The 16,308-nt window shown below is 45.0% G+C and overlaps 1 protein-coding gene across 1 annotated transcript; it reads right to left on the reverse strand.

The window, feature by feature from the left end:
* Window positions 1-1,697: 1,697 nt before the first annotated feature.
* mosmoa (modulator of smoothened a) lies at window positions 1,698-16,255 on the reverse strand. Its single transcript, XM_047572403.1, has 3 exons — window positions 15,159-16,255; window positions 7,454-7,666; window positions 1,698-4,741 (listed from the first exon to the last, which is right to left on the reverse strand). Exons 1-3 carry the CDS (start codon window positions 15,262-15,264, stop codon window positions 4,557-4,559), a joined length of 504 nt encoding a protein of 167 aa, XP_047428359.1. The 5' UTR covers window positions 15,265-16,255; the 3' UTR covers window positions 1,698-4,556.
* Window positions 16,256-16,308: the final 53 nt, after the last annotated feature.

Below are 16,308 nucleotides of genomic sequence, written 5' to 3' on the forward strand. Positions count from 1 at the left end.
AATTCGCTTTTTTTTAAGGGGGCATTCACTCAGCGGGGGAGGGCATGAGGGTGTTCTTGGCATTTTGTTTTTGTTTGTTGCAGTGTCCTCTGAACTAAATTGATCTCAACAAGGTTGTGCGTGCATTCTTTCTGCAGCTGCACTGGTTTTACACCATCGTAGTGAGGACATTTGTGCAAAGTGAGGACATTTTGGCTGGTCCTTACTTCTTCAGGCAGTTTGAGGGTTAAAACTCAGTTTTGGGTTAAAGTTAGGTCATGGATTGGGTTGGACACTCAGTTAAAATGCTTGGGGCTAGGGGATGCATTATGTTATAGGTCTTCAAAAAGTGGGTCCACGGAGGTTGCAAAATCTTTGGTTGATTAGACAATTTATATATATATATATATATATATATATATGTGTGTGTGTGTGTGTGTGTGTGTGTGTGTGTATGTGTGTATTTCTTTAAACACACATTAATGAATCCAACATATTTTAGTAAAGGGATAAGGGATAGCTTAATATTGTATGCAAAACTATAATAATAATAATAATAATAATAATAATATGTATATTTCTAAATAGCACTAGGCCAAGTTTAATATAGAACACATATAGTAGGTAGGGGGTCCCTACTTAATCCCTACATCAGTTTGGGGTCCTTGGCCTGAAAAAGACCTGCATTACATCAATAAATGTCATCACAAATATACATTTTTTATTTTTTATTTTTTTTGGTACACTAATATTATGGAGCTCTTTCTGAGGGTTGTTGAGACCTGATTTTACAATTACAACCAGGTTATGGTCAATACTAGGGTTAGGTACCTCGTGGTTAGGGGCTGGGGAATGCAGTGTGTCAAAAAAACAGAAAGAGTTTTAATATGTTTATAATACATTTTATATTAAATTGTGAATCTCCTTTACTATAAATGTGTCTGGGGGGGGGGGGGGGGGGGGGGGCAAACGTTTACTTGGCATCCTATACCAAATTACCCCAACTATGATTGCATAGAAAACATCAACACTCTTTCAGACACCAGGGGGCGCCAGAGTACAACAATTTGGACACAATATGAGCCCCGAGCTGGTCACATGTGTTTTTGTTGTTGTTGTTGTTGTCATTTCTGACATGTTGCTCTCCAGGTTTAGTCTGGTATTGGTGTAACCTCATAGTAAAAAAAAATATTTTTAAACACTCTGTAGAACAAAGTGTTTTATCGTTTTTTTTTTTAGTTACTTCACAACAAAGTTGAAACCGAATGTCAGGTCCACAGTTCACAAATGAACTGAATCGATGTATTTAAGATATGTTTTATAAGAAATGGTTCATTTTGTGTAACAAATCAACAAGTGCTATGACAGAGAAAGATGAAACGGAACGTGAAGGATGCTGTGCACCTGTTTACCAGTTTCATTCGTAGGCTGCTTCCCATGATGCACTGCACCGGGGTCTAAGCACCAGGAACGGCAAGTTAATGACAAGTTCATGTTATTTTAAAAAATAGATTTCAAAGCCACTGATAAAGTAGGTCAGATGTGATCTTCAGGTGTAAATTAATCACTATTTAACCTACGTGCACCCTTCACTGCTGCATCCTGGTTATCTACTCTATTTTCTTAGCATCCTCATGTTTAATCCTGCTCTGATTCATTCTTTGCAGCTGATTTAATAAGCACAATACATGTTAGAGTCTCACACACGCACACACACGCATTTTTCTCTTTTTATTCAGTGATAAATAATTCCCTATGATCATAGGCTTTTATGTGTAGACATCTGATCAAGGCAAGAGACAAATTAGAGGGCACACATGTTGCCACCATTAGAAAATAATAGCAGAAACAAAAAACAATGAGGTAAGAAGTTCTCTTTTTATACATTTGTAGTGCTTCTATGTCTGTTACCTATACTGTTGAATGCACAGTGCTTCCTAATACAGAAATCATGTCTTTTTCGTGTCTGTACATTATTTAACAAAAACAGGTCATGGCACAATACTAAACCAACGAGACAGGGCACTGCAGGGTGGATAGTTTAGCAGTATACATCGTCAGAGTAAGAAAAGCTGAGCGGGAAACAGAAATACAAAACCAAACTAAGACTTTGCGACCGGGCAGTTTAGTTCAACACACACACATGCACACACTTCGAGGGATATCTGAGTGTCTGTAGCTTATGCGTTTGTTTATTTTATTGTATGTGCGTGTTTGTGAATACGAAAAAGAGCTGCGACAATTTTGGAAGCAAATAAATCCGCAGAAATCCCAAGCGCTCGCTGGTTCCCGGCTTCACTGTGGCAGCGCTGCCTCCGTTTCAGGTTTTATTTGGACTCATCTAATTATGATCTAATTTCGCATCCTGTTCTGAATAATGACATTTTCAATGAGGTGCTGCTTTCGTGGAATTGAGGCGTTGAGTCATGACTCAAATCTAAAAATACGCTTCGACGTGCCTGACCCACATTTTAAGTTCCACCTGTTAAATCAGCTTTGAAACCAGTCGGCAGAGGCTCCTGTTGACTTGTCGAAACTTGTCTGGGAAGCGTCACGTTTCTAATGAAGTAAATCTGCTTCATTTTCTTTAATGTCGCCCATCTGTTCAAATATAATCCCATATAGCATAGGTCTTCAACAGGGAATTTGCGACCCCTAGGGGGCCCGCGGCGGTACTGCAGGGTGGTCGCAAAACATTTGGTTGATTAGACATTTTTTTATATATTTTCTCCACAAATTTAAAGAAAGCCTATTCAGTCCCAGATGAAATCCCATGTTTGTACATATGTTTGTCAGGTTGCACAGCCACCCTACTGCTGCACATGTTTGATTAGCTTAATTAGCTTGATACTAAATGCAAAATTAGAATAATCATGTAAATTTAGAAATAGCACTAGGTCGAGTTTCATATAGAGCACATATAGTAGGTAAATACTTAATCCCTCTATCAGTTTGGGGTCTGTGACCTGACAAACACTGAAGCCCTCGGCTATATAGGCTAGAATATTCCTGTTGACATTCCCTAAATATATTAAATATCACAATTTTTTTCAATATTTTAAACCCCAGATTTAAACATTTTGATGCAGAAGTTGATTATATCTGCTAATATTGTGTGTTTTTTTAATTTATGTTATATTATACCTCAGTCATTACCCTGATGGTGGCAGGCATGCGAGTTGCACAATAAAAAATAATGGTTGGAGGTCTATTTATAGCCAGTGAATACTGCGGCGGTCGCGCAAGTGTAAATGTGTGTTTGTGTGTGTGTTGCATTCACAGACCTCACAAGCAGCACACACTGAGGCACAGCCCCGCGCACGGACCTGACCTGCAGTTCCAGTGTCCTTCAAATGTTGCAAAAAAACAAAAACAAAACAAAAAAAAAAACCCAACAACAAACGAACAAACAAAAACAACAACATACTCCTGGCTCGCTTATTTCCTGTCCAACATTAAAGGAGAATACCACCGTTTTTTAAGTATTCACGTGTGTTTTTAACACCATGTGTAACTAAATGTGGGCCCATGTGACGCCACGGGGACGCTTTGAAACTAATTTTAAAAAAAAAAGAAAAAAGGCCACTGTGCACGTGGCTACGCCTAACACAATTAAACTTACAACTACAAAGGGCGTGTTTACGTTCAGAAGATGATTCTCTATAATTCACAGTCTTCTAGTTATTGGCAAAAGACCTGACTCGGCGTGATGGATGCGGCCAAGCAGAATAGCTGTAATACTTCGTCGCTGTTTTATGCAAGGTCTTACACTGAGTGGCATTCTCCTTTACGCCGCTCGACCTGTCCTACCGCCCCGGAGGCTGAGGGGAAGCACACCCGCACCTTCCTCCCGTGTACGGCAGCCCGTGTGTGGGCGCAGACCAGCTGAGATCACAGCTGCTCTAAAGTCAAATGCAGGACCCTCCTCCCGCGCGGGGTCCAGTCCAGTGAGTCTCAGCGAACACTCAACCTTTTCAATCTTCTGCATCAGGAATGGAAGGGGGAAAAAAAAGAAAAAAAAAAGAACACAAATTGTGTAACGAAAAATGAGCTGAGAGAAGCTAAGAGAAGCCAAAAATAGCGACGGGAGCGGACGTGACAGCGCAGATCTGTGCCGGGGGAGGTTCTGCAGGCGGAATCGAGCCGAGGAGTGGCTGTAGTGGTCCTCAAGAAATGTGCACCAGCATTGTGGCAGCGGTTGCCATGACGGCGGCGCATTAAGCACCGGTTTCCAACAGAACAACAGACAGAGACTTTTAAATCAAAAGTGGCAGGGTGCTGCGGCAGCCTTGGCTATCCTCTATCAGGCTCCTCCACCCACCACCCCCCCACCCCCCCTTCTGCGCCCGTGTCCCCTTTTTAGTGTTATGTTCAGTTATTTGTTTTCAGCTTTTAGTAGTTAGGTACTCCATGGTGCTGCGGTCCCCTTGACACATAAGCAGTGACTTCCCCGTTTCAGGCTTCCGAGCAGTCGTTTTTCGATTTCCCGTCACCGTGTGTTCTCGTAAAAATCCCGTCAAAAAAAACAACAACTCACGACTTCTTGTGTCAGTGCCGAGACAAGCACGGAGGAGGCCTCAACCTGGGAGGCAGACCTTGCCTGCGAACAGCAGTCCCACTATGGTGAAGAAGATGGAGAGGACGAACAGCACGTATGAGGAGCCCACCACCGTGTTGTTGGGTAGCTTGTACGGCTGGCCTCCCACCTCGTTGATATAGAAGCCTATTGGGAAGATGAGCGCTGCCATGCAGAACAGGATCACTGGAGGAGGGGAGGAGCCACAGAGAAAATGTTAGCCGCACACCAGTAGAAGCAAGAAATATAGACATTAATATGTATAGTACGCTCAGTAATGAATATTAAATAAATGGTTCCACATCGTTTTTCCTCTTAATAACACTGAAAACTCACTGTTTGTCTTTTAACTGCAGCTGTTAAACTGTGGATTCATCCATTAAGCACAAACAAGCTTTTTATTCCGCCTACGGCTGACTAAGAGTTTAACATTTCTCTAAGAGGTTAAGTTGCAAATTAGTGATCACTAGAGATGACCGATATATCGGTTCGGTCGATATATCGATATATACCGATATATCGACCGAACCGATATATCGGTATATATCAACTGGTATCGGTATCGCCGAAACGTATTTATTCCCCCCACCCTGCAAGACTTACAGACCGGTGCAACCACACTTTGTTGCTGTAGATGCCGTGGACCCGTGCAGCCCATATATTGCCCCTGCAGGGTAATGCAGCTGGAAGCTGTAAAATGCTTGTACTCGTAACACACCTTTTTTGTTTGTTTGTTTGTTTTTTGTTTTAAAATGTTTACCAAACAAAGCTCTATTTACTTTATCACTCAGCACCAACACATTACAGCATTAGCAACAGTGCTAACGTTTACTGTTGTTGTCAAGAACGAGTTTGCTACGTTCTATGTTTTTTTCTCTTTGGCAAACTAACAGTGCAGGTTGTCAATCGACCACAATAAATGTTTATGTTGTTGGTTTAATTGAGAGTTGTGACATTTGTCATCGTTGTGTCATTTTTATCACGTAAATGGAGGGAGAAAAAGCAGCATCAGGCCTTGAGCTTTCTCAAAACACACATATATTGGCTCCGTTTGCAAGTTTAGCTGAATCCTGAAAAAGAATCTGCTGCATAAAGAAAAAGGCTGTGGGGGAAGCTGTGCATGCTAATGCTGTGGCTATGTAACTGCATGCAAAGGATATTTATGAGCCGAGTTTGGAGATAGAGGGGATGACTCTTATTTTTTATTTTATGAATGACCGCGTGTTCTGCAGCTACTTTTGCTCATGTATTGTCAGTATTGTATTTATTACTACTCCGCTACTCCCACTCCCCACCCACGGGTGACCTGTGTATCTCGGGAGGTCGTCGCTGATGTGCACCGAGACGAGGAGAAAGGCCTCTGTCAATCATACAAAGCTGCCCATTGTAGAGCTGATGGCCTGGAGCCAAGTGGCCACTACACACGGCCCACCTCCTCTCGACATCCATCACCTGGCAGCCCTGAACGAACCGTGCCCGTCTCCTCGCCGCAGAATTCACTCGCCTTCTTCATTCTCCTCTTCCCGTTTCCCCTACAAGGCCAGGAGCTAAGACGCTTTTTTGCCTTCGCTACATCGTTCAGAGTGGGTCGGAGATGGTAGAGGCCTAGGCAGGACGTCACTCCCTAAAGTGGCCACCAGTGTTTTCCTTATTCATCTCCTCGGTGAGAATCGTCATAAATGTTAAAACTAAAAATAAATAAATCTGAACTAATTATACACCGTCCCTCTTGTCTGCTTCAGCCAGCGGAAGATTAACAATCGGCTAAGGGTGACAATCGCTTGCAGTTTCCATGGAAACCTCCTTTCTTTCCTTTGGTTGTGATTGTTAAACATTGACTCAGTGGCTTCCCATTTGGTTTGTGACACGGATCTGCGCTTCATCCCCGAGGCGACAGTTTGTGGAGGGGCTTTTTGATTTTTTGGGATTTACAAGTGAGTAGGAAGAGTTACAAAATCAACTAATCTACATTTGGCCTGAAAGAAAAAATAAAGGAACTTGAGTGGTTGCTACTTTTCCTCCTAGGGTCAGGAGAGACGCATCCAGCTTTCAAACAACAACACAGCGCGTCTCGTAGCGCTGGTACGACCCAAACCCTCCCACACCGTCTTATAAAACCAGCCGGCTACAGGGCCACAGGGCTGGCTGCTCCACGGAAACCGTGTACAGAGCTGGGTAGTTCCAGGCAAAGATGGAGACTAAACGCTGGGGAAATAAAGTGGGTCAAAAGCCACCCACCATGCAGATGAGCTGCATTGCTCAATAAATCAGCTTAAGGGACAAGAGGAGTTGTGAAAAATAAATAAAATAAATAACAACGCAAACCCACACAGATCCGCAGGTCACTCTCCGTTTCTGATCTCATCGCTGCAAGTAAATGAGCACAGCGTACATTCAAACCCCTTCCCTTTTTATTATTTCCTGCCTCACAGATACCATTTGCATTCGTGCACTAATGCGGTTTACGTGATTTTCTAGAGGTTATGTCATGATTGACGTAATACAGAGAGAAACAGACAAAACGGTTTAACTCATTGTAGTTTCGGTCCGGATGTGCTAAAAACCAGTAACGGTATTTTTGGGTGGTTATATTATGGTATTTTTGCTCAGCTCTGTTGGGGGGGATTGATTTGATTGAATGAAACATTTGCACACCAGGACATTAAAAAAAAACACATGATGATTGTCGCCCCAGAGGTGAAGCCTGCTTATAATCACTGGACTCGTTAAAAAAAACAAAAAAACAGACTATACGATAGATGTGTACAGCTCGTGCAGAAATGTATTACACTAATCACAGGAGCACAAAGTGAAATGTATTTAGAACGAAGGAGGAGGAGGAGGAGGAGGAGGAGGAGGACTACATAGAGTTTGAAAGGCATTGTCTTGTTTACTCACTGCCAGTGAAGGCGATCCAGCGGGCGTATTTGGTGGCTTCTCTGCGCCAGTGCGACGCCACCAGCAGTCCACAGGTGACCGTGAGGGAGATGATGCCCATGATGATGAAGAAGAGGGTGGTGACCCACTCTGGGGGCAGCCGCGGGGGGATGCAAGTCCGGTCTCGGCCGTGGATGGTCTGACACTGCCGGACTAGGCCGACCGTGAGGGCACCTGCAACCAGAGAATGAAAGCTGATTTAATATCACACGTTAAATAATTGGGATATTTTTAAACCAAATCGCTTTTTATATTACAAGTATTCCACAGAGGTTTGAGACCGCACTGACATTGTGCAGGGTACTGACTATTTCCTCTGCAACCTGAATTGCCCCCTGCTGGCCATAAAGACAGAATGCAGGTTGAAAGCATTGGCTTCCCCTTTCAGACGTGAACGCTGCATTCTCCTTTTCACACACACACACACACACACACACACTCAAGCCTTCGATACTCGACTAAAACCGCCATGTTTTGATGTGCTTTCAGAAAAATTTCATGACTTGATGTTTGTGCCAAGCGCTGTACCTATCCATCATTGATCAGACAAGAAGAGAATGGATTAATGCCTGAAACTGCGCCACGAGCAAACCTCTGCCAGAGGGTGAATGCCAATAGTCATCCTGCACCAGCGCTACAGCTATCACAGATGGACTGCAGAGATAGGAAATTGCTCTCCCATTATTCACTCAAGTGTATTTACTCATTTATTTTAACAAATTCAGATATGATTTTATTTCTTATTACATAAGTAGTACATGACAGCACTTTGATGTAAGACAGGCAACACATCAGCTCATCTGTGTTGGAGCTGATGGTCACGGTAGCTCCCAGTATTTCTGTGGTCTGTGCAGGATATCCAGAGGACGTCCTGTACCCTTGACTAGCACTGCTTCTACAATAGCAACCAGACACGACCGCAGCCAAGCCTAACCACGCGATGGCCGCGGCTCAAAAGAAACACCTTGGAAGTCTGTTGTCCATGTCAAATTATAAATGGAACCATAACCTAAAAACTCTCAATGTCAACACTGGCATTCCCCAAGGCTCTGTTCTGGGTATCCTGCTTTACTCCCTCGACACAGGCCGCCACTGCTCCAACACCACTGAGAAATTCACAGACGGCACAGTAGCAGTAGGATTTAACCCTTAATAGGGCACTCATTGAAATACTTTTTTCTACATTTCCGTCCTAGACTTTTTTACTTTCATGAAGAAAATGAAGATTAATGAAGTTACCATATATGGTTCCTAACCTTTAAGAGGCTTAACAGGTATTTTAGAACATGAGGGATGATTCAGGCACTTAGGGTTTGGGTTAGGGATACACGTTATCGCATTAGACAACATTAGGACACCTCTTCATGGTACCTAATGAAGCATGTTTCCTTGATCTTCTCTGATCGGCTAAATGAAAACCATATGCGGATAAACCTCACAGAGACGCAATTTGAAATGTGCTGAAGTAACCAAATGTGGTTCCTTGCCCCATAAAGAAGCAAGAAGTCAGTCAGTTTGTGATGTAGAACAATTACTGCTACTACTATTACTAGGGACATGAATGTCACCAAAACAAAAGAGGTGGTGGTCGACTTCAGGACGCGAAGCAGCTGAAGAAATGTTCATTTTCTCCAGTGCTGACAAACACTTTCCTCACCGCTACCATCTAGTCTTTTGTCTCTGGCACAATCTTAGCCTGGTACGTCCGTCAGGGAGATTCAGCACCCCAACCACAAACACTTCAAGTCACAACAGCCAGAACTAAAGCTAAAAGAAAGCTTCTCCCCGCAGGCCATAGGGACCGTGAACACTCCCACTCATCAAAGGACTGTTCATGCTCTTTACAGCGGATACTGTGAGGCTGGTGTATAAATACCAGCATCCTCAGTTTGCACTTTACTACACCCAATATAGGACAGCGTCGGACACAATATTCTCTCAGTCCTTCTCTCCACGTTCACTGTAAACAACGTAGAGCAGCTACACTTTATTCTCTGTAACTTCTGTAACCTCCCATCTTTCTTGGGAATTAAAATAGCATCTTATAGTCGGGCATTTCGTCTTCTCATTCAACCCCTTTAAACATCTTAGAAGCCTAAAGAAAATAAGGTGAGCGAGGTAGAGAAAGTAGAGGTCTGTGCCTGGAACAGGATAGTTTAATTTTATAGAACTGGTTTATGGCCATTTTTTTCCCCTGGATTCTCGGGCCTCCTCCTGTTTCATGGGCTTTCTGAGGAATTCCTTCCGTACAGCAGGTTGGCACGCCATGGTACACAGACACAGGTAAACAACCCTACAAGCAGGAACACACCACATGTTCTGGTTAAACTCTTACTCACAATCAAACAACGATGTGCTTGCGATACATGTTCTTCATTTTAACACGCGACATTTCACGTCAAACGATCTAGGAGGATGGAAATAATCTACAACTAATTTTAACATCATTTGTTCATTGGGAAGGTTTAGGGATGATTAAGAGTGAATCTAGTTTTTCAAACTTTGTGCTAAGCTAACCAGCAGCTGGGTGAGGGTTTATATTTAATAGGCAAATATTAAAACAGTCTCAGTCTTCTGGTCATCTAACTCAACCAGAAAGTCAATAACTCCATTTCCTTAAACTATTTCGTTGAGACACCGTGAGAGTGGAGTTTACTTCATCCTGTGGCAGGACGGTGAAGACACGTCGGAAAGGGGTGTACGCGTGCAAAGCACCTTGAGCAACTTGTACGCGATGTACAAAGCTAACGTTACATTACACTTCCTTTCACACAGCACGGAAGGAAGACACGATGCCACCGTGAATGTGTGGTATGAAATAACAGAGAGCGAGAGAGATCGCCGCAAGGCCGTCTCCACCAAATTCTTTCTGGTTTCCGAACCGGTTCTCCTCTGGATTCTTGATCCCAAGTCACATTTCACAGCTGCAATCGAGGATGCAGCATCAGTAGAGGGTATTGCACTATAAAAACAAGATGATGGATTACCAGTGAGGGCTGCGTAACTACTATCAATCAAAAGACCATTATGAGATAAATACTACGAAAAACGTACAGAAGTGTTGTTACATGTGTATTCAACCTATATAATATGACACAGCCACTTATGCTGCTCACAATTATTCAAAACTCCCCGTTAGTCTGTAGTCCAGTCAATGCCACGTAACAAGACAACACGTTCCAACTCCCAAGTAAAATATTGAGGAAATACCACAACTCTCCAAAACCACTGACAACAGGATTTTTTTGTGAAAATGTTTTTCATAACTTCTAAAAACTGACCCATCTCTGAAAAGAATTCACACTGCAGAGCTACAGAAAGTGAACTCCGGCCCCGAGAGCCCATCAGAAGCAGCCGAATCCAGACGGCGTCCGGACAGAAAGGTGTCAATTATGATGCGAACGTTGCTCGATCAGTTCAAACCATTCTTGCACAGTTTCCCCCGCCGTGGCCCCGGTTACCACGCACCCCGGCTCTGCCTTCACACTGATCAAAACACTCCTCTCACCAGGTCCCCGTCCAAACGAGAGGAAATGAACGCTCGGTGCCTGCTCATCTTCAGCATGATGATGCCGCCATTAGTGGAGCGCTGGGGGTGCTGATGTTTCTGAGCTCTGGAGGGATGAGTCAAACAGTGCCCCCTGAGCTGTGGGGGTGGGTGGCGAGTAGGCAATCTAATGGGTGACATGGTTCTCCTGCTGACGCTGGAGGCTTTTACCGCTTACTTTGAGGGAGTGGTCCGAAGACGTGGAGATAAATGAGACACAAGTGCCGTAAAAATAAATAAATCTAATTAAGGTTCGCATTCTGCGGATTGTAAATCGAGTTGGAGCTGCTCTATTTGTGATAACCCGCCGTTAAAAACTGAAATTTGTCAAGTAAGCGGCAGTTGAAGACTCCGCCGCCGCCGCAGGGAAAGAAACAGATATTTCGCTGTAGTCGCAACCTGCAGATAAGGTGTAACAGGTGAAACTTTCAGGTTCCCCTGTGCTGTTTTCAAGCGTTGCATTCAACACACGGTGGCACGCAGGGGAAAAAACACATTTTCCCAGCGTGGTGTCTTCCTGCGTCCTGCGTCTCCGGTTTCTGTCCTCGTCTTTCAGTATATCGGCAAAACTGGAAGTGGGAGATATCGTCGGGGCTTGGTTTTCAGGTTGCGTCAATAACGCGGTGCGTCCTTGCGCTTTGAAACGGGAGGCATCGGTGTAACGTTTCGTCTATTTTAGGTAGTTTCACATTCACACTGACCAAAGGAGCGGCTCCTGGTGACTAGTCATTGTGTGCTGCAAGTTGGCCAAATATCGCTCATCGCTCCCTTATCTTCTGTTTGTTTGGGGTTTCACGCTTAAACGCTTCAGACGGTTAGTCAGGGGTTTTGTTCCGACTTTGTGAAAAAAAAAAAGGGTTTGAGGACAAACAAAGCTTAGAGCCGCCACTTTGTGCTGACGCAGCCTGTTTAATATTGTGTAAGTTATTTTGAACACGTAGCACTCAGTGGTAACAGACGTCCTCGACTCTGAGGGGAAATGTCTCGATTTTGTAACAAAATATATTTGTAAAAAATAAATTAAATGCCTTTAAGTGTAAAATCATTTAGAAACTATAACTAGTAGAAATCATAGACACTATAAAGATCATACCAAGAGGACAGTGCCCATTAAAAAAGTGATGCATCACACCGGATACTTGGGTTTCCTTCAAAACTTGGTTGACCTTGCAGACTTGTGACTCTCACAGCCACCTTGAATCTGGCGTTTCTGACAGTCCACCAAAGTGGAAGCCGGACTGAATTCGCTCCGTTGTGCTGAAGGCCAAAAAACACACACACCTCTGAAGAAAAACAACAGCCACAAACTGACACCAGCATTACGCTTCGTCGTCCCGTTTGTCCGACTGATGCTGCCTCGTGATGTTAATGAGGGCAAAGAACACTGAGCTGTTTTACTCTGCCGTGGATCCTTTTAAACACACTGGTGTAAAATCTGAGATAAACATCGTCCATCTCCACAGGTCAATCCATGAACCTGGATACGAACACAGGCTGAGGGCAGTCGATGAGTTGTTGAATTAGAATTTAAAAACCAGCGATGAAGACAAAACCAGGAATAGAGCGGAAAAGGTTAAAGCAGCCCATTGCAGTTCAGACCTGGAGCTCCATGGATCCGAGGATTGCAGCCATAACATTATGACCACTGAGAGGGGAGACGTAAATAACATCTAAACCGTCTTGTGACAATTCAACGTTCTGCAAGGAAACATTTGGCATTTGTGTGGATGTTACTTAGACATGTACCACCCACCTAGACCAGACCAGACACCCCCACTCCATAGCTATGAGACTCCTTGATGGAAGTACCGTCCAGACTGTCTTTATTGTTAGTTTTCATACAATATTAGAAGGTCTTTGGGTCCTATGGGGCAAAGGGAAGGGCTCTTTGCGGATCATCCCAAAGATATTAGATCAGTTTGGGATCTAGTTTTTCTTTTTTGTTGTTGTTGTTGTTCCCAAATAGTTTTTTGTGTGTGTGCGCCTGTGTCAGGCATCCTGCTGAGGATGACTGCTGCCATCAAGGAGCGTCATTAACTATGGGGTTCGGGTGCCTGATCTGGTGCCGGTGGGTGGTACATGCCTCCCAGCAGAATATTGTCACAAGACGATCAATGTTACTCACTTCTCCTGTGAGTGGTTTTAATGCTGTGGCTGATCGGTGTATATTAACCAAAGGATGAAATCACGACTCAAAATAGTTAATAGATCAAATCTAAAAAAAAAAAAAAGATGATCTATTAATAAACCAATTTAAAACGTTAACCGTTCGCAGGAGCTCTACTATGTTTACACCACGACAGCGGCTTATAAAACCATCAAAGACAAAGACCCAACCTGTGAGGAGAAATCGGGAGCAAGTCGGTCGCTATACAACAGCCACTCAAATAACACCCACGCTCACTACAACGCGTCGGTTTAAATATAGCAAAGGTTCAGCTTTCGGTGCGAGCGGGCACAGGGCCGAGGATCTCGGCGTGCGGCCGTCACGCAGTTAACTGCAGTGGCTGTAAAGTGCCAAGTTTAGAACGGAGACAAAATGTCCAGGATCTCGCGTTAAACCGTACAAAACAAACGACCGGAAGCCGACGTAAAGGACGCCCACATCTCATTTGCATCCAGGTCTGTGCACATTACTTATTCCGTGGGGCTAATACTGGAAGTCCGGATGAGCAGCGGTGGAGGGTGAACCCTCCCCGACCCAGATACTGAGCTGTGGCGGAGCAGAGAACAAAGAGTGGCATCTGTCCGTCACCAGCCTGATGACACAAATAAAACAGGAGACAAAACGCCATGTGCTTCCGTCCACAATCAGCGCCTGCTGTGGTCCCTAACGTGCTCACTGATTAGCCTCGTCCCACGGAGGTCACCCACATCAACATCCCCGATAGATCGAGCCTCAATCGTCCACTAATGTGTGCGAGGGTCTTTCCTCTCAAGATTCACCCTCCCTGAGCAAGGCACCTACCCCACGGGCACCTACCCCACCCTCACAGCTCAGCCGCCCACTGCTTGGAGCGCGGCCACTAGTCTTTGAGTGTGCACTTATTGGAGACGCGACAACACATTCATTAGGCACCTTGGTTATTTTTGGTCACCGTTTTTTTGGTTCAGCGCAGACAGCCAAGGCGGAAAAGAGACACTATTTGTCTGACTTATCCCCCGAGAGGCGGGACGGAGCGCCGAGAGCGTTGCGCTCTTCGTTTCCCAATTCGATGTACAGTGAACAGTCACTGTGAGGCAACTCTCCCGTCGCCCACGAGGTCCAAAGATGCGTAGAGAGGGCAAGGATTTGTCTCTGTATTGAAAAAAAAAAAAACTAAAACTGACCAAAGCAGAGAAAGAAATATAAATCATATATAGTACCTGTATGCAAAAGTAAAATCAGTGCAATTCACAAGTGCATACAGAACCGTGGACACTGATTCAATCCATTCAATATTATATTGATTGTAGCATCACTTGTACTGACGGTTTAGGAAAATGCACCAGGAAATTGGAGTTGTTTATGAGGTAAGAGGTGGTACGTATTTATTAACCTGACGTTTATTCTGTTCAGTTAAGTATCTGAAAACAGGAATTTCACATAACTCCCGGTAACATCCCCAAATTATTTGTTTACATCCAACCAGTGATTCAAAAACCAAGACGCTCACTTGACAAGGTGGAAAAAAAAGCAAAGGTTTTTCTGGTTCTAGCTGCTTTTTGTTTTACACGAATTAGTTTTGCATATTTCAGAGTATTTACTGCTGGTTGAGACATGTTGCAGTCAAGTCGTTTTAAAGATAACGTGCAGATCAATTGATTTACAATTGGGATAAACAATGATCTGCAGGCCTACAGCTGAGGGGGTCAATTATGAAACTTAGACCGGTCTTCGTATTTCCCTTCCCTGGGGGGGCCCAATCAGAAACGGGACAATAATCCACGAACAATGCAGCTGTGAAGGACAAAAGACACCGCTGCAGATGAAAGCCTGTGTGCACTGTCTTTGTTGTAAAGACCATCGCATGACAAACCTTTGAGTGTGGATACAGTGGCTAGACGTCCTGTTAAAATAAGTAAGTAAATAAATAAATGACGAAAGAAGTCACCAAACAAACCAAACGCTGCGTTTACCTGCTGATTCACCAGTGTTGATCCAGTCTGGGTTTGCAATGCTAGCTATTGCAAAGATGTCTGCTGCCAGAAACAGGCATCCTGAGATTATGGTTAGTTTATCCATATTGTCCTGCGACGAACAGCGCGTGTGTGTGTGGGGGGGGGGGATTATATGGGGTGGGGTGGGATGGGATGGGGGGTGGAAGGGGGGGGGGGGTTCCCTCGTCCAAATGCTAACCCCAGTCGCTGAGGGACACAGGGTGGGTTGCGATCAGCCTAACCTCGCCCCCTTCAGCGGGAGCTTGTTGTTGTGGTTCTGCTGGGCATTTTGCAGCAACGTTGTGTGCCCCCTTCGGAGTCGAGGAAGTCGGAGCCTGCGGCAACAAAAGGGCTCAGAAGCGAGGCGCAGAAGAAGCGTCACATCTCAAATGCCCGGTGTAGTCCCAAGTCGGGTCAAACAATAAGGTCGCCCCAAGCTCCAAGGCCCCGAACCGGTTTTGTTGACGTGAGAGTCCGTTAAGCAGCAGCGGCGGCGGCAGCAGCAGCATCGGGTAGAGCCGCGGCCAGCAGGCGGCTAGGTGGACAGCTAGCTCGCGGATTCGGGCTCGGTGTCCCGAGCCGCGGCCCAGAGGCAGCTCGAGGGCCGAGCCCGCAGCCGCGCTACCATTTCGGACACAATGTCATACAGCGGGAGGCGCCGACGGAGCAAATGCAAGTCTTCTCAAGTTCGCAAAAAGCGAGAGTTTAGTTAAGGTTTAAGCGCTACCCGCCAGGACAACGAGAAACCCATCACCCTCGCCTGCTGCTGCTGCTGCTGCCTAGACGAGCCCCCTCTCCTTCCTTCGACGCTGCTAGTATCTGGTACTGGTCTCCTCTTCTCCCCTCTCTCTCTCTCCTCTTTCCTCCTCTTCTCTTCTCCGGGCCCCAGAGAGACGACAGCACGGGCTTGAACGCTGCCTGCTCCAGCCCAGAAGTGAACCCCAGTCCGGGCGGTGAGACGGCGGCGGCGATATTGTTGTGCTTGCTTCCCACCTCAAAGCCCACCGCTAGCTAGCACAACCTCCCCTTATGCCAAATGACATCAGACGGACACCCCACGCAGAGACACACACATACATGGAAGGAAGGGGGGGGGGCTGATTTGCTGTCTTCTCGCGATACTGTGAAA

This window comes from Mugil cephalus, chromosome 20 (assembly GCF_022458985.1).
Source record: "Mugil cephalus isolate CIBA_MC_2020 chromosome 20, CIBA_Mcephalus_1.1, whole genome shotgun sequence".
NCBI classification, from domain to species: Eukaryota; Metazoa; Chordata; class Actinopteri; order Mugiliformes; family Mugilidae; genus Mugil; species Mugil cephalus.

Bases quoted from the DNA above. Each gene is read 5' to 3' on its own strand.
- mosmoa (XM_047572403.1), bottom strand. From the start codon at position 15,264: ATGGATAAACTAACCATAATCTCAGGATGCCTGTTTCTGGCAGCAGAC. The intron at 7,667-15,158 runs GTAAACGCAGCG...CTCTGGTTGCAG, and splicing joins CAACACTGGTGAATCAGCAG to GTGCCCTCACGGTCGGCCTA. The intron at 4,742-7,453 runs GTGAGTAAACAA...CCCCTCCTCCAG, and splicing joins CTGGATCGCCTTCACTGGCA to TGATCCTGTTCTGCATGGCA.